This window comes from Macrobrachium nipponense, chromosome 4 (genome assembly GCF_015104395.2).
Source record: "Macrobrachium nipponense isolate FS-2020 chromosome 4, ASM1510439v2, whole genome shotgun sequence".
In the NCBI taxonomy this organism is placed as follows: domain Eukaryota; kingdom Metazoa; phylum Arthropoda; class Malacostraca; order Decapoda; family Palaemonidae; genus Macrobrachium; species Macrobrachium nipponense.
In genome coordinates, this window is record NC_061100.1 from 115,500,690 (window position 1) to 115,525,743 (window position 25,054).

Here is a 25,054-nt window from a genome sequence, read left to right on the forward strand (position 1 = left end):
GGACGAGAAACCGAGCCGATACCTGGCTTAGCAGCAGAGCTGCCAAGACCAGGTGGTGAGGGTGTACCAGCGGTAGCCAGCACACCCTTGGTCCCCGTCTTCTTCTTCTTCTCAGAAGGGGAGACGGGCCCCGTTCCCGAAGGAACAGGAGGACCAGCAGAAGAACCCCCCCGTCACCACCGGAGTGTGACGAGCCCTTCGAAGTTCCCGCAGGAGTCTCTTAGGGGGGAAAACCCGGTTACCAGCTGGTCGCTGCGAGAGCGGCCGCTGGCCTGGCCGGACGGAGAGTCACCTGAGCGGTTCTCGCCAGCCTTCTGCCTCCGTGCCGTGGTCTTGGCGCGAGCTGAACTCTGGCGCCGAAACTTTGGCTGCACGGTCTCCCGAGGGAGAGCGTACACTCGGGATCTCCCGCGACGAGAGACCGAGCGGAACCTGGCGTAGCGGCATCGCCGCTAGCACCAGGCGAGAAGTAGTACCAGAGCTAACCGATACTCTGGTCCCCGTCATATCTCTTCTTACGGAAGGGGAGAAGGGCCCCGCTCCCGAAGGAGCAGGAGGACCAGCAGAAGGACCCCCCGTCCCACGAGGTGGGACGGGCCCTTAGAAGTTCCCGAAGGAGACTTCTTAGGGGGGAGAGGCAGCCTTCTTCTTCTTCGGCTTATGGGCCTTAGAAGTCGAAGGGGAAGAGGCAGCAGCAGACGAAGACGAAGATGACACCTTCCTCTTCTTCGTCAGCTCACGCAGGACAGTCGTCAGGTCCTCCATCCAGGCCGGTAGTCGGGCCTATTGCCGAAGCAAACACGGCCGACTGCACTGTCCGGAAGGACCTGGGACTGGGGAAGACACACCATGGGCAGGCCAGCATGGACAGGCGCAGGAACCAGGAGCGACAGGAACAGCAACCAGCTCAGGAGCGGCAGGAACAGCGGCAGTGGCTACAGAAGGGACAGCCAAGCCAGTAGCGGGAACCACATCAGCGACAGGTACGGCAGGCCCAGCCATCGCCTCGTAGAATCATCGGCAGCCAGCGGGAACTGGTACTGGCGGCGCGGTCTAGGGGCGAGCTGCTGGAAAGCGGAAGTCTGGGGCAGGGAACACGAAGAAAACAGGCAGGCCGGCGGCGGCATACCCCTCCTCGGTACGGCGGCGACCGGCCCTAGAAGCGGCAGACGGCGTCACCGACACAGCATGGGGAGTGTAGACCAGCGGGGGGAAGCAGCATAAGCGGCCGTGAAGGTTGTAGTGGAGACCACTCCAAGGTCACCGCCCCAGACCTCGCTAGACGCTGCAGCAGATCGTGGATGCTAGGCACGCCCTGCAGCCGCAGTGGCCCATACCTGTCCAAGGTCGTCTCCCACGGATGTAGCACCTGCGGTAGCACAGACAGATTAGTAAGAGGGGTTCCCTCACGCACGGGGGGGGAGACATGCCCCACCCCGACGCAAGGAAGACCCCAAATACAAAATACAAAGAAGAAGCTGAGCGGGGGGCAGGAAGGAAGACGAAGAATCGGATACCAAGGGAGTCGCGGGAGAGCTTTCCGACGACTTCCTGGCAGACCTTCGCTTCCCCTACCCCCGCACAGCAGTGAAAAGTAATATGAAAATGAAACAGAATACTGCCCTGCAATTACTTCATAGAACTTAAAGGGAAAAAGTCAATTCCCGGGTAACGGAAACTTGATCCAAAATAATATGATGCTATCAAACATATATATGAAAATAAACAGAATACTGCACTTGATTTCACTTTCACAGAAAATCGTAAGGATCAATTCCCGGGTAAGAGGAAACTGATCCAAATAATAGATGCCTATCAAATAAACATATATATGAAAATGAAAACAGAATACTGCACTTGCGATTTCACTTTCACAGAAAATAATCGTAAGGATCAATTCGGGTAAAGAGCGAAATGATCCAAATCAAATTTGCAAATAAATAAATGAAAATGAAAGAATACTGCATTGCGAATCCACTTTCATTGCATTTTATCATACAAAATATTTTAAAAGCTCGTGCCGAGCGCAATCACGCTCTCGGTAACGAACGCACAGTGCAAAAATATAATGAAAAAAGTAGAAAACACAATATAAACAAAGCATACGACGATGAAGCGGGCAGAGAGCGACGACGAACACGTCCTTCACACCCGCGGCCGAAAGCAAAAAGTGATTCTTCACCTCTCGGGCGCGCTGGGGCGCGCGCACGATCGGACAAGCAGTTAACTACCGTTCTCCCCTTGTTCAAAGCTTACGACCGTCCCAGCTGCCGCTAGTTACCTTCCTATTGTTAAAGGACCGAGGGTTTGTATTACGTATCGGAACAATTCAGTCTTTTAAATGGTATGCTTAGAGTTGCAATTGTATTCTTGTTTCACCAATTAAATATCGATGTGAATAAGACCCGTCCACCGTGATGAGGGCGTTGGCCTGTCGTGATATTCTACCCTAGTTATCTTAGTAATCCAATAATGATAAAATGGCTCTAATTCGTATATATGCTACAAATAGATACACTAATTTTACTTATTTCCCCAGTTTTGTGTAAGTCTCATACCCAGTTTGGAGGGTAAACACATACCAATTAGCAACACTGCTAAACAATAGGAGAGCACAAACAACACCATAGGTACTGTTCGCAGCAAAACTTTTTATATTTGAGTCAGGAATCTATTTACTTTTTCAACAACAAATATTTTCAATCTAATTATCATGAATATGTAAAAATTTATGCAATTCATGACCTCATACTGATGTTTAACTAGGGTAAAAAACCGCATGGTACAGGGGTGGACCATGTACGATCAGCGTGAACAACCCCCAAAAAAGTATACATTATAACGCGTCCTGACATCGGAGATGGGCATCAGTGAGAAACGGAGTTAAAGACCTCTACTCCGGTGTCAGGCCGCGTTATGTAGTTTTCTTGGGGTTGTACACATTGATCGTACATGGTCCACCCCTGTACCATGCGGTTTTTTACCCTATTTATTTAAATAATTACCTATGTAGTGCACGCTTCTTCTTTCTAGCAAAAAATCTGAATTTCCTTGGATCTAAGACGGATGTGTCATAGTTTACAAATGTTATGAAGAAAGTGCCCGTCGAGCACCTATGGGTACAAGTAGTGTGCGGATTTAGCACATGGAATGGGAAGTTTATTGACAAAAGTGACTCCACAAACATCGAGATGCGTCAATCTTCTACGTTTTGGTGTTTAATGTATAAATTTCGAAAGCGTCGTGGAGGTAGTTGCACTGCGCATGGCTAGACTTTCGTTAACCTCTGTTTAATCTTAAAATGACAATTTGTCGAAAATTGCATTTTTCCTAACTATACAAACCTGAGGTCCTTTAACATAGGAAGGTAACTAGCGGCAGCTGGGACGGTCGTAAGCTTCGAACAAGGGGAGAACGGTAGTTAACTGCTTGTCCGATTGTGCGCGCGCCCGCGCCCGCCAGAGGTGAAGAATCACTTTTGCTTTAGGCCCATGCAAAAAGTTGCAGAGTGAGGGGTGGCATGAGGTGGGACTATAGTAAAGGACCTCAGGTTTGTATAGTTAGGAAAAATGCAATTTTCGACAAATTGTCATTTGTTCCGATACGTAATACAAACCCTCGGTCCTTTAACAATAGGAAGACTCACTTCTTGGTGGGAGGAATCTGAGTCTTTTTGGTGAACAGACTGGTGTTCGTCCAACCCTGGAGTGCCTCCCTGGTCGTAAGAGCAAGGGAGGGATCCAAACCTCTGTCCGATTGATCGGGGTGTGCACCGCAGGATCAATGGTCAGACCTCTGGGCCAAGTACTAAGAGAGAGGCAAGCGTATCTCTTCGTACCAGCAAGCAAGAAGTTGTTCCTGTTTGCAAGAGACAATCATAAAATGATGGGTTTGTCTCAATTTGGCATCCACTTCCTCCCCCTTGTTGGAGGAAGTGGTGGATAGGATGGTGCTCTATTGAGTAGCTCACCTGCATCTCGTCCTTACCCAGCAGGGTGACGACCGTGTCCCTCTACCCAAAGGTAGAGGGAAGAAAAAGATGGGAAGAGGAGCCAGTCACACTCTCATTCCTCATCCATTCTTACGGTCACACCAGGACTCGATGCTGTTCAGCCTGCGAGGGTCTGGGTTAACTACACAACGTGTTGAGCAACCACCACGGTTCCCAAGGAAAAAGATCCAAGGAACTGTGGGCAATATCCTGAAGGTAGAAGGAGGTGCATGCGGTCCGGTTGGACCAGGCGCCTGCCTTCATTACCTGCGCCACGGAGAAGTTCTTGCGGAACGCGAGAGAATGATGAAGAGGCGTCCACACTCATCCTGGGTGTCGAGTTTCTTCAGACAGCTCCGTCGCACCTTCACAGGACAAAGCAGCATAGCCTTCGTATCGGAGGCGGTGACGTCCATTAGGGAGGGTATTGTGAAGGACTCGAACCAATCGTCAGTTACCGAAGGGTTCTGAGTCTTCGCTACGAAATCGGTACGAAAATTCGAGCGTCACAAATCCCCATCCCTTTGTGCTTGACTTCTCAAGAGAAGTCATGCAGTTACCTAAGACGAAAAGAAGGGAATAGTCGTATGACCTATCCCTCTTCTCGACTTTGGTTATGTACAGTACTCATACTGACAAGCTATTAAGACGAAGTAATGATTGCTCTGGAACAACCGAACTAAGTCCATAGCATAGTTCGTAACTGACTCGGGCGCTCTGACAGCTGCCGACTGACTGGTTCGGAATCAGTAGAGGCAAGTTGTCCAAGCATCCGGGTAAGTCACGTGACCTTCGCCCTTTAAAGAGATTATGCTGAGAGACAAAACAAATAAAATATTTGTTAGTCACCGATGCCGGACGGCGCGGCGATGATTCTCTTAATGCATAAGCTCAAAAGGCGAAAGTCAATTGCCTTCAAAAGACCGAGGTCCCTGATGGCAAGAAAATCTCATAGACGTTGAATCTCAGCTTAAGGAGAAACAACACTATGTGACGTTGAAGACGAAGGTAGGCAATGAATGCAACCTACGTCTTCCAGCTGAATCGAGAGAAGGAATCTCAAGATTCTAAACCTGTGCTTACAAATGACTGAAAACGCTAACCGCCATTTCATTGCTGTCCGTTGTGCAATGAAAGCGGGGGCGTTCTTCAGTAATGAAACACAGGGGAGAGCCGCTTGAAGAACTGCTTCTCATGGGCTGAACGTTTGGAAGTAGAGCTGGCAGGTGTGGGAGTAGGCGATGTCTTTCAATACATCTGCTAATCCGGGGTGAACAATGAACAATTGTACACCTCCGAATACAAGATATTTTGAGGACAAACTCAGATTCCGCAAAAATCATTCGCATTATCGGGATACGATGCAGCAAGAGACTATTACAGAATTCTGTTACCGTGCGGTAAACAGAAAGATGAGAGTCGAATAGATATCTCTGTTTAAAATTCTCGCAATACCGAAGACGATGAATACTAGCGTTTCTCAGCAAGTAGATGGTCATTCATGTATGCGAGAATCCCCGTTAATCAGAGACTTAAGTCCGTGATTGTTGGGCAGAGATACGGTTGTTATTCAATCAAAGCAGGTGAGAAAGACATAAACAACCGTCTATCTCAAAGCGGCAGCTGATACTGAAATGCCTCGGGCAATTCAATACGCAGTAGCTGTCGCTGACTCGTCATCCTGAGTTGCCAAGTAATCCTTTCCACGAAGGAATGCGTTCGGCTAGAACCACCGAGCATAAAAAGATATGCTCGAGCAATTATATTTAAGCGAAACGAATTTCGGTAAATATAAAAGCTTAAATGGTGTTGTGACAACACCATAAGTATATAAAATTGAAACTGGAAACTCCTGGGAGGTTGCAGGCAACCCGGGTTGCAGTTCAATTAGAATACTTTTCGTCTAAGTCGCAATCCGTAGAATAACCAGGATATGCGCCTACCCCTCGGACCATTCAACTGCTTAGCAGAATCATGTCGCGAGGTTAATATACGTAGTATATTTGTAGGATTCTGAACAACGATCTCCATCCTAAATTCTTTCCTTCAAGAAAACAAAATAAGGATTGGAGATCGACCACCTTCGTTCTCTATTAAAGAGAGTGAAGGAGAAGTCTCCTCGAAGGAAAGCTTCAATGGTGAACAGAATACTAAGACGATAGTTCCAGCCAAACTGGATATTCCCGTCCGTTCTTCTCTATTCCAGGTTGGTCGCCTACTGTGAGATAGTCTTCTTTCAGCAGCAGTCTTCTTCCTAATGCTAGAAATTCCAGGAATTCGAGCATAGGCGAGGTTCCCGATTATCGTGTAACATATCGGGATTCTCGTCTCGCTCACTTTGGACCGTGGTCTCGCCTAAGTGTTTGGAGATCGTAAGAAACTCTAACACTCTGAATGCGCTAGAAATTCCGTAGAATTCTAAGCAGTCTGCGAAACCCCCACCGAATTCGTCAAACGATATCGGCTGGTGGTCCTCGATTCCCGTAGAAATCGAGAATGGGGCAGGATCCCTCCTCAACGACCGGGGCTTACGTCAGGTAGGACCCGAAGGTCCCCCCTGGTAGCGCAGTCCCCAACGTGGGATCCTACAGAGAAATCTCTGTAGGATCCTTCCCCTTTCCCTCGTAGCCGTAAGGAGAGAGGGAATGGGGAGGAATTGGATACTCGCTCGCCTTCCCAGTGGAACTAGCAGTTGGAGAAGAGTAGGAGCAGCCATCGCCTTGCGGCGATGGCCTCTCAGAGTCTGGGAAAACATATCGTCAGGAGAAAACGTTTTCCCGAGGAGGGTTACGAACTCTCACTGTAGGTAAGGGTCTGCCGCCACTGTGAACGTCGTCTGGGTGGGGTCTTGATCGGACCACCTGACAGGAGAGAGCCGATACCGTCCTCCGACTCATTCCAGTCCTCGTCGAGGTCGAAACCTCTCAGGAGGACCGAATGGAGTATTAAATACGGTGTCCGAAGACACGTAGAAACGCCGCTGTCGCAGTAGAGGAGGTGGAAGTAGCTTGATCGACGGCCAGAACTGAGAGAGCCTTCTTGTCCGGAGACGAGAGACTCTGGTTCAAGACAGAATAGGCAAGCTCCGATCGCGGCATACCCACCGTCGGTTTGGGTTCCCTCTCGGGCCCCAAAACGACTCGAGCAGAGACATGGGCTCTGCTGGTGGAGCGGCGATCCTTCCCCCCCCGGTCGTTGTGCTGACGAATCAGTGCAATAACCTGGGTAAAGTTACTCTGAATCTCGGAAGTTACAGCGTCTTGAGGAGTAGGACCGTCTAGTCCCTCCAACAAGAGCAGCTCCCAGGACCCTCCTCCTTCAGAAGAAGGACCAGCAACAGATCCCTGACGGTTTGCCTCCAATCACTTGCGCGTACGTCCTGGTTGGTCCTAAGACCAACCTGGCACTTGCGGCGTCGTGACGGGATCGTGAGCGGCGCATCTCTTCACGATCACTCCTATATACCTCGCTCTTCCTGGCGTATGCCGAGGAAGTTGAAGGTATCGGAGAGACAGAACTGACGCTACCCCCCTCCTCCCCCCTGAAACGGTCGCCTCCAATCACTTGCGCGTACGTCCTGGTTGTCCTAAGACCATACGTGGCACATGCGGCGTCGTGACGGGATCGTGAGCGGCGCACCTCTCACGATCACTCCTAGCTACCTCGCTCTTCCCGGTGTACCCCGAGGAAGTTGAAGGTAGTGGAGAGACAGACCTGACGCTCCCCCCCCGCTCGCTGGCAGGACCAGCGTACGTGGGGGGCTGCAGCCGATCACCAACCCGCGGTGGGGATCGATCTGCAGGCCTAGGCCGTGCCGCTCACCTGTGGCGAGCGGCTCGACTGAGCACGTCGACCCCGGTCCCGTGCGTCAGACGAGCTGCTGCTGGTCACCGTATCCGCCCGGTCCCTGTGGTAGCGGCGGTCAGGTGACCTGCAGAGCTCGCTTTCGCCGTGAGACCGGTGAGCGTCCTCACGGCACGTCAAACCGCTGGTACCAGCCGAGGCTGGTACCGTCGGTCGAGGGGACCTGGGGGACCTCTTCCCAGCCTCAACCCGTGGCCGGTCAGAGACCGTCACGTCCACGAGGTACCGGCTGGTCGCTGCGAGAGCGGCCGCTGGCCTGGCGAGAGTCACCTGAGCGGCTCTCGACAGTCTTCTGCTCCGTGCCTCGGTCATGACGCTGAGCGAACTCAGGCGTCTTAACTTTGGCTGCACGGTCACCCGAAGGAGATCGTACACTCGGAACTTCTCGCGGACGAGAAACCGAGCCGGTACCTGGCTTAGCAGCAGAGCTGCCAAGACCAGGCGAGGGTGTACCAGCGGTAGCCAGCACACCCTTGGTCCCCGTCTTCTTCTTCTTCTCAGAAGGGGAGACGGGCCCCGTTCCCGAAGGAACAGGAGGACCAGCAGAAGAACCCCCCCGTCACACCGGAATGTGACGAGCCCTTCGAAGTTCCCGAAGGAGTCTTCTTAGGGGGAATAACAAAACCCGGTTACCAGCTGGTCGCTGCGAGAGCCGGCCGCTGGCCTGGCGAGAGTCACCCTGAGCGGTTTTCTCGCCAGCCTTCTGCTCCGTGCCGTGGTCTTGGCGCCGAGCGAACTCTGGCGCCGAAACTTTGGCTGCACGGTCTCCCGAGGGAGAGCGTACACTCGGGATCTCCCGCGAACGAGAGACCGAGCCGGAACCTGGCGTAGCGGCATCGCCGCTAGCACCAGGCGAGGAAGTACCAGAGCTAACCGATACTCCTCTGGTCCCCGTCTATCTCTTCCTTACGGAAGGGGAGACGGGCCCCGCTCCCGAAGGAGCAGGAGGACCAGCAGAAGGACCCCCCGTCCCACCGGGGTGGGACGGGCCCTTAAAGTTCCCGAAGGAGACTTCTTAGGGGGGGGGAGGCAGCCTTCTTCTTCTTCGGCTTATGGGCCTTAGAAGTCGAAGGGGAAGAGGCAGCAACAGACGAAGACGAAGATGACACCTTCCTCTTCTTCGTCAGCTCACGCAGGACAGTCGTCAGGTCCTCCATCCAGGCCGGAGTCGGGCCTATTGCCGAAGCAACACGGCCCGACTGCACCTGTCCGGAAGGACCTGGGACTGGGGAAGACACACCATGGGCAGGACCAGCATGGACAGGCGCAGGAACCAGGAGCGACAGGAACAGCACCAGCTCAGGAGCGGCAGGAACAGAGGCAGCGTAGACCCCAGAAGGGACAGCCAAGCCAACAGCGGAATCACATCAGCGGCAGGTACGGCAGGCCCAGCGATCGCCTCGTAGAATCATCGGCAGCCAGCGTGGTACTGGCGGCCGGTCCAGGGGCGAGCTGCTGGAACAGCGAAAGTCTGGGGCAGGCAACACGAAGAAAACAGGCGGCGGCGGCAACCCCACCTCGGTACGGCTGCGGCCCTAGTAGCGGCAGACGGCGTCATCGACACAGCATGGGGAGTGTAGACCAGCGGGGGGAAGCAGCATAAGCGGCCGTGAAGGTTGTAGTGGAGACTACACCAAGGTCACCGCCCCAGACCTCGCTAGACGCTGCAGCAGCCCGTGGATGCTAGGCACGCCCTGCCTCCGCGGTGGTCCGATACCTGTCCAAGGTCGTCTCCCACGGATGTAGCACCTGCGGTAACATAGATAGATTAGTAAGAGGGGTTCCCTCACGCACGGGGGGAAGACATGCCCCACCCCGAACGGAAGGAAGACCCCAAAAACAAAATACGAGGAAGCTGAGCGGGGGGGCAGGAAAGAAGACGAAGAATCGGATACCAAGGGAGTCGCGGGAGAGCTTTCCGACGACTTCCTGGCAGACCTTCGCTTCCCCTACCCCCGCACAGCAGTGAAAAGTAATATGAAAATGAAACAGAATACTGCACTTGCGATTCACTTCATAGAAACTTAGAGGGAAAAAATCAATTCCCGGTAAGAGCGGAAACTTGATCCATAATAATATGATGCTATCATAAATATATATGAAAATGAACAATACTGCACTTGCTATTTTCACTTTCACAGCAATAAATCGTAAGGATTACTTCCCGGGTAAGAGCGGAAATTGATCCAAAATTAAATTTGATGCAATTAATAAATGAAAATGAAAAGAAAACTGCATTGCGAATCCACTTTCATTGCATTCTATTCATACAAAATAAGAGGCTCTTGCCGAGCGCAATCAAGCTCTCGGCAACGAACGCACAGGGCAAAAATATAATGAAAAAGAGTACTTACATCTTTCAATTACACACTTTCGCCCAAAATACATGACTCGGCGCGAGTGTCGCCCGCCCTCGGCACCGAGACATAATTCAAGGGTTCAATTCATGAAAAGAGCGGAAATCGCCGTCTCTACGGCGATAGCTCCATGTTGATTCATAATTAAGTAATGAAAATGAAAACAGTGTACTTACAGTTCATTTCAAGTCAAACAAACCATTAGTAGAAAACACAATATAAACAAAGCATACGACGATGAAGCGGGCAGAGAGCGATGACGAACACGTCCTTCACACGCGGCCCCGAAAGCAAAAAGTGATTCTTCACCTCTCGGAGCGCGGGCGCTGCGCACGATCGGACAAGCAGTTAACTACCGTTCTCCCCTTCCGTTCGAAGCTTACGACCGTCCCAGCTGCCGCTAGTTACCTTCCTATTGTAAAAGGACCGCCGAAGGTTTGTATGCCGTGTCGGAAACAATGGGAAGTTTATTGACAAAAGTGACTCCGCAAACATCGAGATGGCGTCAATCTTCTACGTTTTTGGTGTTTAACGTATAAATTTCGAAAGTGTCGTGGAGGTATGTTTGCACTGCGCATGGCTAGACTTTCGTTAACCTCTGTTTAATCTTAAAATATGACCTTAATTTCTAACTCTGGAGAATACTCCGAAAGGAGAGTAGAGGTCTCGAGGTATTGCTCTCACCACCAATGACTTGAGACTGGTGCCCATCTCCGGTGCCAGGACGTGTTTAAAGTACTTTTTCGGAGGGTGGATCAACAAGCAGCCAAGACTGGATCAGCTAGTCCAACCCGGTTGTTTTCCCTACTCTTACTTAAGATTAGCTATATACAGTCAATCTCCAAGGAAATACCTGTAGCGCCGCTTTGCTTAGATTACCCATCCTAACCTACTAGGATATAGTACCACAGTCTGCACGAGTCCTTACTACTACTAGATAGTGTAGCCTGCTGAACTAGTATAGGCTAGGCTAGCACTTTTGACGGAAAACGACACTCGGCAATGCTGGCATATGGAACTGCTCCTTAGATACTACCTACCACCTTTATATATAGTTTTCATAAAAATACTCATTTCATTCAGCGATACGTTAAAAGCTTTGATGGCATACTCTACTAACCTTTCTCCTTTACGACACCTAACTATACTTTTGCCTAAAGCTTACGGTACGTTCTTCTACAATCCATTTGTTTACGTTGACAAATGAATCTTACTTAAACGTCTGGTGTTGAAGACACACTACTCGACTTTTCTTTTGTTAATAATATTGACGTCAGTTTAAGTAGACAATCTTTCAGTTGATATCAGGATGACACTTTTGAAATACAGTCATTCATGTTTATATTCGTCATACCGGGGTGGACGTTTAAGAAATTGTCACTCAGTACTGATACTACACCTTTGACATACAAAAGCCAGCTTAAAGGAAATCAGTTACAAGGAATGACCATACTTTTGAGATCATGACGCCAGTCAGAAGGAAATTGTAGCAAAAATAATTAGTCATTAAGTTAATCCTGAATGCACCTTTCATGAAAAACAACCAGACAATCAACAGTTACTGAAAACGATTTTATAGCAATCACTGTCTGCTGCTCCTAGTGTTTGAGCTTTTCAAGGGCATTGCTCCGTATTATGCACAGTTTGTGGTCCTAACTAAAAGTGGTTGCCAATTTTATGAATGTCAAAACAACTAGTGTGAGGTGAAATGTAAATTAATTAATTCGTAGAGGGAGAATTCAGATCGGGATTAGAAGGAAAGGTTCAGGTGTGTTGTTGGTGGAGATATCCAGACATCCAGTGTGGTCAGGGAAACAAAAGCTCATGAAAATTAAAGTCAACGAATTCCAAGGGTAGGCAGGTCAAACCTTCAGAAAAGGCCAAAGTAAAAGAAGCAATAGAAAAAACTCTAGAGAGGAGTGATAGACATCAAAGAATGTTCAAAGATATGCCTCTTAGAAGACAACAGTAAGATAAAAGATTTAGACCACGGCAATGTTTTTTTTTTTTTTTTTAGCTACGTCCACCCAGAAGGACACAACAATTGATAGGGAGGAACTCGTGTGGACATTGCAGGGTCCAGAGGACAAAAGTGCCGAGTGTAATAAGTGCAAAAAATGGCTCTGCATTCAATGTATAGGTGAAAGCATAGGCCTAAATAAACAAGCCTCAAATGAAGAATTTCTTGAGGTCGATAAAAAATATAGAAAAGGTAATTTATAATGGTATTACATGAGTTGCTATGAGGAAGAAAACACTAGTATTTGTGTAGAATGTAAGAGAAGGTACATGCAAATAGGGTATATAAGCCAGGATGAGATAATTGCTATGGGAAAGGAGATAGAGGACAAATCCCTGATCATCAAAAATCTTGAAAAAATTTTGTTTGATGAAATAAAAAGTGCAGAGAAAGTAAAAAAGGAAAAGAAATTAATGGAAGAAGAACTACAATTACTCAAAGAAGATTGCAGATCAGACAAAGAAAAAATAGAAAAAGCAACTAGAGAAATTGCTTAAAACAGGACAGTCAGTAATCAATGGAGTCTCATAGAAGACCTGAAAACTCTAAATGAAAACTTAGTAAGGATATGGAAAACAAAGAAGGCACAATTACGGAAAGGCCTACTAAAATAACGTCCAGACCAGAGATTAACTGTGTAAGAAAGAAGAGTCTTGTGAGTACCTGCATAAGTGGAATAGCAGAATCTATAAATTTTCATAGTACAGCCAGAACAGAAAAGAAGTAAGCCAAAGTTCAACAAAGAGGGTTACTGCAAATATGGCAGGAGCTGGAAACAGATTCAACACCCAGAATAGGACTATAGTACGAGGAAATGAAGTAGGCCAATGATTAGAGTGTAAGCAGTTCAAAGAGGGTCACTGCAAATATGATAGAAATTGTAAATACAGTCACAGAATCAGAGGCCAAAATAGGGCTATGATGAATGGAAAGGAAAGGTACCCAGAAATGAGACACACGTTGACTATGAGCCAGAATAAAGGAGCAAACAGAGATGAGGATGAGCAGAATGTGTGTGTATTTTTTTTTCTTTCTTTAATAGGGAACCCTATGGAACGAGATGGGCTGCCGCTTCAAGTGCTATAGCACACAAAACCTGGAAGAAGCGCCTCAGTAGTGTGGTTGGTATGGTCTTTGCCTGTCACTTCGGTGGCCGCGAGTTCGATTCTCGGGCATTCCATTGAGACGTCAGAGATGTGTATTTCTGGTGACAGAAGTTCACGAATCTCGACGTGGTTCGGAAGCCACGTAAAGCCGTTGGTCCCGTTGCTGAATAACCACTGGTTCCATGCAACGTAAAAACACCATCGAAACAAACAAAACCTGGAAAGGGAATACATCGAAAAAAATTAAACGGATATGTTAAACGAGAGAATGGAAGAAATGGCGAACAAGATAAATGGGGGATACACAAGCAGAGATGTCAAGCCAATGTTTCTTCGGTAAAAGTAGTATGAAACCCCTTAGTGTCCAACATGAGTGGACCATACCTAGAGGTCAGTAGGATAGGAGTGTGCAAGACTAAATACAATTGTAAAAAGACAAGGAAAAGTATAAAGAAAAAAAGGCTATACACTAACTGTGGAATATATTATGTAAATATTTGGGACATCGAGTCAAAATTAGACTTCTTGAAAGACATAATCGAAAAGGTGGACACAGTAATAATGTGTCTAACAGAAACTCACCTCCACGAAAATGAATATGTGGAAATAACTGGTTACAAGGTGTTCCATAACAACAGGGGGAGGGATGGAGGAGGTGTCCTAATAGGAATTAAAAATGAACTGGCAAGTGTCACTACAAACTAAAGAAGAAAACACAACTCATGAAGCAGTCTGGATCAGTACTAATAACGGCATAAACAAGATAAGTGATCGGTATGGTCTTGTCCTGCCACCTCGGCGGCCGTGAGTTCGATTCTCGGGCATTCCACCGAGGGGTCAGAGATGTGTATTTTTGATGATAGAAATTCACTCTCGACGTGGTTCGGAAGTCACGTAAAGCCGTTGGTCCTGTTGCTGACTAATCACTGGTTCCATGCAACGTAAAAAACCATACAAACAAACAAACAAGATAAGATTATGTGCAATATATGCCCCACAGGAAAATAAGCGCAAAAATGACCAGCTGATAAGCATGTGGTCCTCAATAGTAGGGGAAATAAATAAAGCAGAGGAAAACAAGGAAAAAGTATTGATCCTTGGAGACTTTAACTGCAAAATACGAAAATCATCTCCAACAATCAACAATAAGGAAGAAGTGCCTAAAGGAGGAAAAGCACTGCTGGACCCAATCAAACAAAACAAACTGTTATTAAATAATCATAGAAAATGCATTGGAACATGGACAAGAATACAAAATATGCAGAAGTCTATTATTGGCTATGTAATGATAAGGGAAGAAGACGAAGGAGGAGTACAGGTAGTAGTAATAAATGAAACAAAAGAAATAACTCCACATAGGAGATCCTCTGAACTAGTGCACTCTGACCACTGTGCTGTGAGAGTGGCCATGAGCTGGAGAATAGTATGCGAGACAAGCAAGTGTGGAAAATATAAAGTAGATATAAGAAAGCTAAAAGACTGCAAAGACAGACAATCATTCGTAGGCTTAGCAAGAGAAAATGGTCAAATAAAACAGATATACACCAAACAGAACTGGACAAAATACTGAGAAAGTGTAAGAAAAAAAAGCAAAGTGAAAAAAGGAGAGCAAATCAAGAGTATTAAGAGACTTAATGAGGGCTAGAGAAGGATAAAAAAGAAGGGGAAAAAGTTTAGTAGTACAGAAAAGAAGAGGTAATGGAAGGTACATGAGAGTAATAAGTGAATACATTATTAGAAAAAAAATGAAGGAAGATGGCATCAGGATAAAGGAGACAGCAGCCGAAATAAAATGCAAAGGGGGAATAAATGGGGCAGTCTTTTGGGACTTCAAGAAAAAAAAAATAGACGGCGCAAAACCAAACAATGTGGTGGCAGTAAGAAGCATGGAAGGGCAAGTAATAGAAAATGTTGAAGAAATATTATGAAGGTCTATTCATATTAGATAAACCTAAAGATGAAATTAGCATGCTAGCAGATGAAATTAACCTTCAGTGGCAGAAATGGATGGCCATAAATGGGACAGGAAAAACTGAAAAAATCCAAAAATCAAGTATACACGAAGTGTAAAAGGCAGTAAGGAACCTGAAGAATAAATACACCCCGGACAGTCAAGGTATAAATAATGTAATTATAAAAAGTATGGCTACAGAAATGACTGAAAGTTTGGCACTCTTAATTGGAGACATTGAAGAGGAGTTAAACACTCCGCACGAATAGGGAGAAGATGAAAATAGTGTCAATGCATAAAAAAGGAAGCAAACCAGAATTAGGAAACAAAAGAGGGATATTCATTACAAGTAACATAAGGAAGGTATTTGAAAAAGTGAGGATGGAAATAACGAACGATGAGATAAACCAAATTAGCCGGCTCCAATGTAGTGGCATAGAAGGAAGATCCCCAGTTGATCACCTGCTGACTCTGAATGCAGCGATTGATTGTAACTCAGTGTTGGGAGCCCCAACGTACATATGGTTTGGGGATGCGTATGAATGCTTTGACAAACTGGATCTGAAGGACTGCGTCGAAGAGATAGGAAAAATAATAGGGTGGAAAGATGCATGGTTGATAAGAAAAATGAATGAAAACGGCAAAGCAGTCAAAGATGCCCTGCGGGAGAAACTAATACAATTGACATAATAGAAAATGTGAGGCGAGGTACAATTTACGACCTAAAGCTATGCAGCATAGTGACAGACAGAGTGAATGATTTAAGCAGGAAGAACGTAACACTCATAAGAAATATAGCAATAGACTCCCTAATACTTGTTGATGACATAATGTTCCCCACCACCAGGAAAGAAGGAATATAAATGGCAATTGGCAACTGCCGCAGCCTAGAGCAGCTTAAAGCCAAGTAATAAGTCCGCAGCGCTAGGGAAAAAAAAGTATCCTTATAAAACAGAACTTTAAAATGGCCCAATTAGTAGCGTTAAAGAATATAAGTACTTAGGAGACTGGTACACACTAAATGGCTCAAAGGAAGCAAGTATTAACACGAGAAATCAAAAGGTCGAGTAGCTACTAAGAGAAATCAGAAGACATGGGGATGTTAAGAAAGTAGAAAATATGGCACTAGAAGTAAGGAAAAAGATCTATGAAACACTAGTGGTACCTACATTATTTGCCAGCATACAGACATGGAGTAACTTAACGGAAAAAGAGTTAAATGCACTAGAGAAAATGCAATACAGAATCCTCCAAGGAATGTATGAACAACCTGTGAGGATCGAACAGAGATATTGAGAGAGGTTTACTAACTTTATTGATGTTGTTGTGTGAGATTAAGCTGGCAGTGTGCCAGCACAGGCTCTTGCTCACAGAGTAGCCCGTAGGAACTTTATTGATGTTATTTGAGATTAAGCTGGCCTATGCCAGCATGAGTTCTTGCTCCTAGAGCAGCCTGTATGCTTTATTGATGTTGTTGTTTAAGATTAAGCTGGCCTTGTGCCAGCACGGGCTCTTGCTCACAGAGCAGCCCGTAAGACTTTATTGATCAGAAGCGGATACATATAAGGAGGCTGTGCAGACGGAAACGTAGTGTCCGTCACGCGTACATACAAAAGGGAATGGAGTCCCGCTGTGATTGTGCTTTCTCGCACCTACAAATATACATATAATTAAGCGTACAGGATACATATTTTGATGGTATATATATTGGCGGAAAGGCCGCAAACTGATCTACATTTTGGTTATAGATATAAAGGTGTGTACAATGGGAGGGCGGATATTTCGGCAGAAATACCGTCCTTACAAACCTAACGGCACGCCGTATTGGGTAATTATAGCGGAGTCCGGCATACGGCCAGTAACCTACAGGATTTAATATTAGAAAATAATGCTTTTTCCACAACATCATAAATTCGGATGAGATAAGATTAATAAAAAATAGTAGAAGATCAATTAAGAGCCCCCTATGGGCAATGCTGGACAAAAAGCGTGGTGATCATATGTACCAAATATAATATAGAAATTAATGGAATAAGATAATATGCCAAAAAAGCACTGAAAAAGGAAATAAAGACAAGAATTAATCAAGATATCCAAGAGACTTAGAAAGAAATTAAGAAGCTGAGGTTCATAGATAACTTCGAGGAAAACAAGTAAATAAGGGAACTGGAAACAAAGGAAGCGTGTTTCATAATAAAAGCCAGACTGAATATGTTGAACTTAAAGGTTAACTTCCGGGGTAAATTTAAGGACGAGATCTGTGAAATATACAGAGTGGGGGAGGACACCACCGAACATTTATTCACGTGTAAGTAGAAAAAAAAAAAGATCAGGACATAAATTTAGGGACATTGAAGTCCCCTAACAGAAAACTGGGAGAATATATAAGGATAGCCCTCAAAATTAAGAATGTTCTTCACCTGGAAAGCGATGGATGTCAAAGCTAAGTACCACGGCTCTGCCTCAGTTATAAAGATAAAGAAATGTAAGGGGGTTGGGTTAAAAATAAAGTAGATATCTAATTTAAAATCCTGGACAGGTTTGCACGGTCGCCCACCACCCGAGGAGCGTTTCAAAAAACATGTTTTTTTTTTTTCCATAAATTATCACCCATGACAAATCTGGGTGTGATCGACCTGCAGTCTGCAGACACAGTCAGTGTACTGCGAGCTTCGATGGTGATGAGATGTGCCTGCCCCTCTCTCCAGTGCATCCCTATTTTCTGAGAATCACTTGGGTCGAGGCTGACCCACAGGACGCTAGAAAGGTAGATCTAGGATGCTTATCCGCGGCGGGGTAGACTATGGCAGTTGCGGTTTTTCTAAGCAGTTTTACCTACTGAACAAGAATTTTAAGTAATATTTATTTAGACGACTGTAATTAACCCCCCAGAGGCCAGTACTAAACACAGCGAAATACATTGGACGGCCCCCAATCGCTAGTGGATTTCGTATCCTTGGGTACGTTCCTTGCAGTCCGTGCGGACCGCTTCTTTAGAAATACCGAAAATCAAAGTTATTACATAACACTTTATCAATGAACAGTGTGCATAGCCATGTGACTTTGTTTTGTTGGAGAGTCTAACTGTATGGTATAGGTACTTGATGTATCACAGACCGAGTGGTGGAGATGCCACATATCGCCATATTGTCCAATTTGCTTCGAGTGCCACTGTTTGCATTTTTTGCAAAAAGCAAAGTTTTTAGATAAACATCAGATATTGAGTATTATTAATTCTAACCGTGCTTTGTACTGTTGGAATATGTCGGAGGATGATGTTTCTATAAAATGAATGCCTTTGTGAATGCCTACCACATACGATATGCCCTTATGGTCACGTGACCTTCAAGTGCTAATTTCTGTGTTTTTTTTACGAAGAGCAAAGTTATTACGTAGCCAATTCATGTAGGACTGTGTGCATAATAGCTATTAGTATAGTTTCTTATATTGGGAAATGTTTTACTATGTGCTTAAACATGTGCGGGAGACGTTTTACTACGGTGTGTGTAGTAAACGCGTGCACGACCTACTTAGTGGTTGAGGTGCCATATCGCCAATAATCTATGCGTCTTTGAATCCCCTTTCTGTTTTTTTTTTTTTTTTTTTTTAAGGAAAATTATTAGGTAAACGTAGCGTATTGAAATTGAACAGTGTTCATGCTAGTGTAGTTTTGTTCACCCTAGTATAATTTTGTTCATGCAAGTATAATTTTTAAAGTGGAATATGTTGGAGGTTGGTGCGTTGTATCGCGTAGTACGTGCTCGGGGCCATTGTATGGTACGATCCTGTTTGCCTTTTTTTCCGAGAGCTCATTTCTAATGTCTCTCTCTCTCTCTCTCTCTCTCTCTCTCTCTCTCTCTCTCTCTGCTTTAGTGTTTCACATATTTCTGGGTCTCTCTCTCTCTCTCTCTCTCATCCTTTGTTGTAGTGTTTCGCATATTTCTGGGTCTCTCTCGCTCTCTCTCTCTCGTGTCTCTTTGATCCTTTATGTTTGTTTCGTATATTTGTGGGTCTCTCTGTCTCTCTCTCTCCATATAAATAAATCCATCTCATCTCTGAAAGCTATAGCGAGTAAAGCTCTCTCTCTCTCTCATCCTTTGTTTTAGTGTTTCGCATATCTCTCTCTCTCTCTCTCTCTCTCTCTCCTTTCTACTCTATGCCTATTTGATCTTTAGTTTGTTTCGTTATTGTGGGTCTCTCTCTCTCTCTCTCTCTCATACCTTTGTTTTGTGTTTCGCTATCTCTCTCTCTCTATCTCTCTCTCCTTCTCTCTCTCTCTCTCTCTTATGCCTCTTTGATCCTTTATGTTTGTTTCGTATATTTGTGGGTCTCTCTCTCTCTCTCTCTCTCTCATCCTTTGTTTTAGTGTTTCGCATATCTCTCTCTCTCTCTCTCTCTCTCTCTCTCTCTCTCTCTCTCTCTCTCTCTCATATGCCTCTTTGATCCTTTATGTTTGTTTCGTATATTTGTGGGTCTCGGTCTCTCTCTCTCTCTCATCATTGGTTTTAGTGTTTCGCATATTTCTCTCTCTCTTTCAAAAGTGGATCAAGACTAGAGGCAAGTAATTATAGGCCTGTGAGTCTAACATCACATATTATGAAAGTGTATGAAAAGGTAATGAAGAAAAATATTATGAAACATTTAATAAAAAAAAAATAATTTGTTTAATATAGGACAACACGGTTTCGTACCCGGAAAAAGTACACAAACCCAACTGTTAGTCCACCGTGAGAACACATACAAAAATATGAAAAGCGGAAATGAAACAGATGTGGTTTATCTAGACTGCAAAAGCTTTGACAAGGTTGACCATAATATATTAGCGAAGAAAATTAGAAAACATAATATAGTGGATAAAGTAGGAAGATGGTTAAAAGAATTTTTACACAACAGAAAACTGATAGTTATTGCAAACGATGAGAAATCGGATGAAGCTAAGGTAACATCCGGTGTGCCACAAGGTACGGTGTTAGCTGCATTACTGTTTGTTATTTTGATTGCAGACATAGACAGTAATGTTAAGGACTCGGTAGTGAGTAGTTTCGCCGATGACACAAAAATAAGTAGAGAAATTACTTGTGATGAAGATAGGAACGCGCTACAGAGAGACCTTAACAAAGTATATGATTGGGCAGAGGTAAATAGGATGGTATTTAACTCTGATAAATTTGAATCAATAAATTATGGAGATAGAGAAGGAAAGCTATATGCATGCATATAGGGGACCTAATAATGAGACAATCACAAATAAGGAAGCAGTTAAAGACCTTGGTGTGATGATGAATAGGAACATGTTATGCATTGATCAAATAGCAATTCTATTGGCAAAATGTAAAGCAAAAATGGGAATGTTGTTACGGTACTTCAAAACAAGAAAAGCTGAACACATGATTATGCTTTATAAAACATATGTTCGTAGTCCACTTGAATATTGCAATATGATATGGTATCCACACTATCAAAAGGATATTGCACAAATAGAGAGTGTACAAAGGTCCTTTACAGCTAGAATAGAAGAAGTTAAGGACCTTGACTACTGGGAAAGACTACAATCATTAAAATTATATAGTCTAGAAAGGAGAAGAGAACGCTACATGACAATTCAGGCATGGAAACATAGAAGGAATAGTCGAAAACATCATGGAGCTAAAAATATCAGAAAGAGCAAGCAGAGGTAGATTAATAGTGCCCAAAACCATACCAGGAAAAATAAGGAAAGCACACAGGACATTAATCCACTACGCACCAGCATCGATAATGCAGCGTCTGTTCAATGCGTTGCCAGCTCATCTGAGGAATATATCAGGAGTGAACGTAGATGTGTTTAAGAATAAACTCGACAAATATCTAAGCTGCATCCCAGACCATCCAAGGTTGGAAGATGCAAAATATACCGGAAGATGTACTAGCAACTCTCTGGTAGACATTAGAGGTGCCTCACACTGAGGGACCTGGGGCAACCCGAACAAGATGTAAGGTCTGTAAGGAAAGGTCTCTCTCTCTCATCCTTTGTTTTAGTGTTTCGCATATTTCTGGGTCTCTCTCTCTCATATGCCTCTTTGATCCTTTATGTTTGTTTCATATGTTTGTGGGTCTCTCTCTCTCTCTCATCCTTTGTTTTAGTGTTTCGCATATTTCTGGGTCTCTCTCTCTCTCTTTTGTTGTGGGTAAACATCTCTCTCTTTCTCTCTCTCTCTCGTTCTTTTTGTTGTGGGAAACATCTCTCTCTTTCTCTCTCTCTCTCTCTCTTGTTGTGCGTACACCTGCGTGACCGACTTTAGAAGTGGCTGGGATCCCATATGTTGACATTTGATCCATTTCCTTTCGAATGCCCCTTTCTGTTTTTTTTTTTTTTTTTTTTTTTTTTAAGCAAACTTATATGGTAGACATTGCGAAGAGAACAGTGTTCATGCTAGTATAGTTTTGTTTTATCACTGGAATATGTTGGAGGTGGTGTATTGTATCGCGTACGTGCCCGGGGCAATGTTTGTGCTGGCTCCGTTCAAGTGCTCATTTCTATTTTTTTTTTTTTTTGAGTGCATATTTCTAATGTTTTGCTTTTTTTTCAGTCATGGCTTCTAGGAGACAAAGAGGTCTGAGTGCGGCCGAAATCAAGAACCTCATAGATGCTTTTGAAAGCGACTTTGAGGATGAAGTGGAGGACACAAGTCAGACATTAGAGGAAGAGGAATCTGGCAAGGAAGATAATCCTATTATCTTCTCCCTGGGGTACGAGGACGCCGGCGATGGGGCGGAGGCATCAGTGGTTACTGGGACAGTACCCATTGTGACCACAACAACACCAACAACAACAACAACACCGAGTACATCCGCCTCACCCACACCTGGTCCGTCAACCTCTCGGCCTGCCGACGAACTCTCCCCGGTCGAACTTAGAAGCAGGAGGAGGAGGGGTCCCCTCCGACCCGCCCGGGGAGCTCCTATTCACCGCATTGGCCCTGAGGTTGTCAGAGCACGTGATGGGACCGAGTGGCAAAGAGATCCCAATGCCGCCCTACACCCCATCTCCACGCCGCGGATTGAAGCTGGGGGTCCCACCGATGTCGTTGCTGGAGTGGAGAGAGTGAGCGACATATTCTCGCTCTTTCTGGAAGATGTTATGTTGACAGAGATTGTCTTTCGAACCAATGATAAACTTGACCTTTTGAGGGTTAAATATCGTGGCAGAGGCAATGTTTATATTGCTCTTCGTGACATGGACCTGAGAGAGCTAAAGGCATTCATTGGGATCCTGATAATGTCTGCCGTAAGATCGGACAATCACACCCCCACAAGCGACATGTGGGATCTCACAGAGTGCAATCCAATATACCGCTGTACAATGGGGGAGCGTCGTTTCGCCCTACTATCGAGGGTGATTCGTTTTGACAATTCTGCCACCAGAGACGAACGAATGAGGACAGATCGCCTTGCCCCCATTCGCAAAGTGTTCGATCACGTGGTGTCTAATTGTCAAAAGAATTATTCTCCTGGGCCTCATCTCACTGTGGACGAGCAGCTTGTAACCATTTAGGGGTCACTGTCCCTTCCGCATGTACATTCCCAGCAAGCCAGCTAAGTAAGTTCACAGATTTCCATTTTTTCATGTAATTGCTTTTTATGTATTCATAATTGTTTCTCTTTTTATTTTCTTATTAGGAATAAGAATTGAAATATGATATCTTATGTGTTTATAAAATATAAAATATGTTATCTCTCTCTCTCTCTCTTTCTATATACGTGAATATATATATATATATATATATATATATTATATATATATATATATATATATATATATATTATTATTATATATTGCTACTTTCAGAATGCATATTTCCCCTCTTTGAAATGTCATGTAGAATTGTGCAAAATTTTTTCAGATTCCTAGATAGTTTAGAATAGGATGTTTTAAAATGTGTGTTCAGATTTCGCATTACATGATGTAAAAGAATATATATATTATAACGTAGAATGTAAAAAGAGAGTGATTTTCTTTGTCCGTTCCAAACTGCGAGTTTTTTCTCTTTTATGTCAACACTGTAAGATTAGAGGGTCTGCGAGATCCGTTTGCTTTCCTAAATCTGTCAACGCGTTTTGATAAGCGTGCTCAGATCTTCATTTGTGTTTTGGGGAATCTGTCATCGTACAGGATAAGACTTCTCCTTCGTGTCGATCGAGAAGAGTATGTGTCTGTTGAGCAGACTTTTCTTGTACGTGTATGTCTTTGCTCAAAGCCGTGTGGGGATTGCACATTTCTTTGTGAAGATTGCGTCAGATTTCAAACTTTCTGGAAGCATTCGTGCCAAATACGTTTTTGTCATCTACCCTGTCCAGCTTCCGTAAAGGAAGAGATTTCATTACATCATAGAACCTCGAGGCATTAACATCTCGCTCTCGATCTCTCTCTCTCTCTCTCCATCGCATAGCACTTTTGATCTTAAAGTAACGTAACGTAAATTGGTCACTCGTAACATTTCTTAGAGTTTATTTAGTATTAAATAGTATTTTTGTGGAATCTGAACAAACATTATTTCGTAACGGTGCCTGGTTTTTGTGAAAGTGTGAATCAAGCCTGCAGCAAAGCAAAGAAAGAAATTGGTATACCAAAAAGGTAAAGTGTGTTATATTTTTATTAATTGCAACTAATAACAGTTAGATAACAACTAATAGCTAATAACGGTTAGGAACAGTGATTAACTAATAACTAATAATGGATAGGAATTGTGGTTAACTAATAACGGTTAGGTAATAACTAATATTTAATGGTTATGATGGTTTGGTTAACTAATAACTACTAATAACAGGTGGTTATGAAGGTTTGGTAAAAACTGATGGTTACAATGTTTTGAGTGAAAAGATTTACACTTTTACACATTGAATATTTTTGTGTTTTGTGTTTGTTCAATTGTTTGTGAACTTGTTCATTTTCTTATTGAAGTGTGTCTTTTTATTTTATGTTTTCATTTGCATTCTCAATTTAATTGACTTATTTTCATTGCTTAATCATTGCACATTTAATTAAATTTAACATTTGTGAATTAATTTGCATTTACTTAGAATTCTTTTCAAGTTTTATTATTATTTAGCACTTGTGAATTAATTTCAAATTTCAATTATTGCCTAACACTTTTGAATTTTGATTGAATTAATTTTCTTGAATTTTGTGATAAATTAATTTTGATTTAATTTTACTTAATTTGATTCAAGAATTAATTAAACTTTACTTTGTTTTCAAGTAACAGTAATTTTCCCTGATATTGGGAATTTCACTTATAAATTTTGAATTTGATAATAAATTTTTGTATTTAAAATTTTATAAGTGTTTTTATTTGTATACCAGTATATATGATTATGATTATATTGATGATAGATAGAAACATAGAGTGGTAATTGATTTGCTTTCCTTCAATTTACTTGAAGTGACTTAGAACCAGGGAAGTACTTAAACTTCTGAGATCAGGGAAATAATTAGACTTTTAAAGTTGTTGATGGAGTGATGCCCTTTGATTACTTACAAGATTACCTCACACCTGTTTTGATAAACTTAGTCTGATTTTCTGCAATGCTGGTAAGTGTTAAGGGATCACTGTTGCCTTTAGAGTATTCAGTCGTTTAATACGTGTTATGAGGGTTCAGGTGTCTGGCTTTTGGTGAGGTAATAATTGATAAATGGTAACCAGATACTTGGCACTTCGTAACAATATATATATATATATATATATATATATATATATATATATATTATATATATATCCTTATTAT

The 25,054-nt window shown here is 44.0% G+C and overlaps 1 protein-coding gene across 1 annotated transcript in view; it reads left to right on the plus strand.

The window, feature by feature from the left end:
* The window catches only part of LOC135211489 (uncharacterized), a 995,645-nt gene that overhangs the window by 882,810 nt on the left and 87,781 nt on the right, over positions 1–25,054 (plus strand). Inside the window, 3 exon segments of the mRNA XM_064244795.1 lie at positions 344–587; positions 21,859–22,811; positions 23,558–23,631. Coding sequence (XP_064100865.1) covers positions 344–587; positions 21,859–22,811; positions 23,558–23,631 — 1,271 coding nt within the window.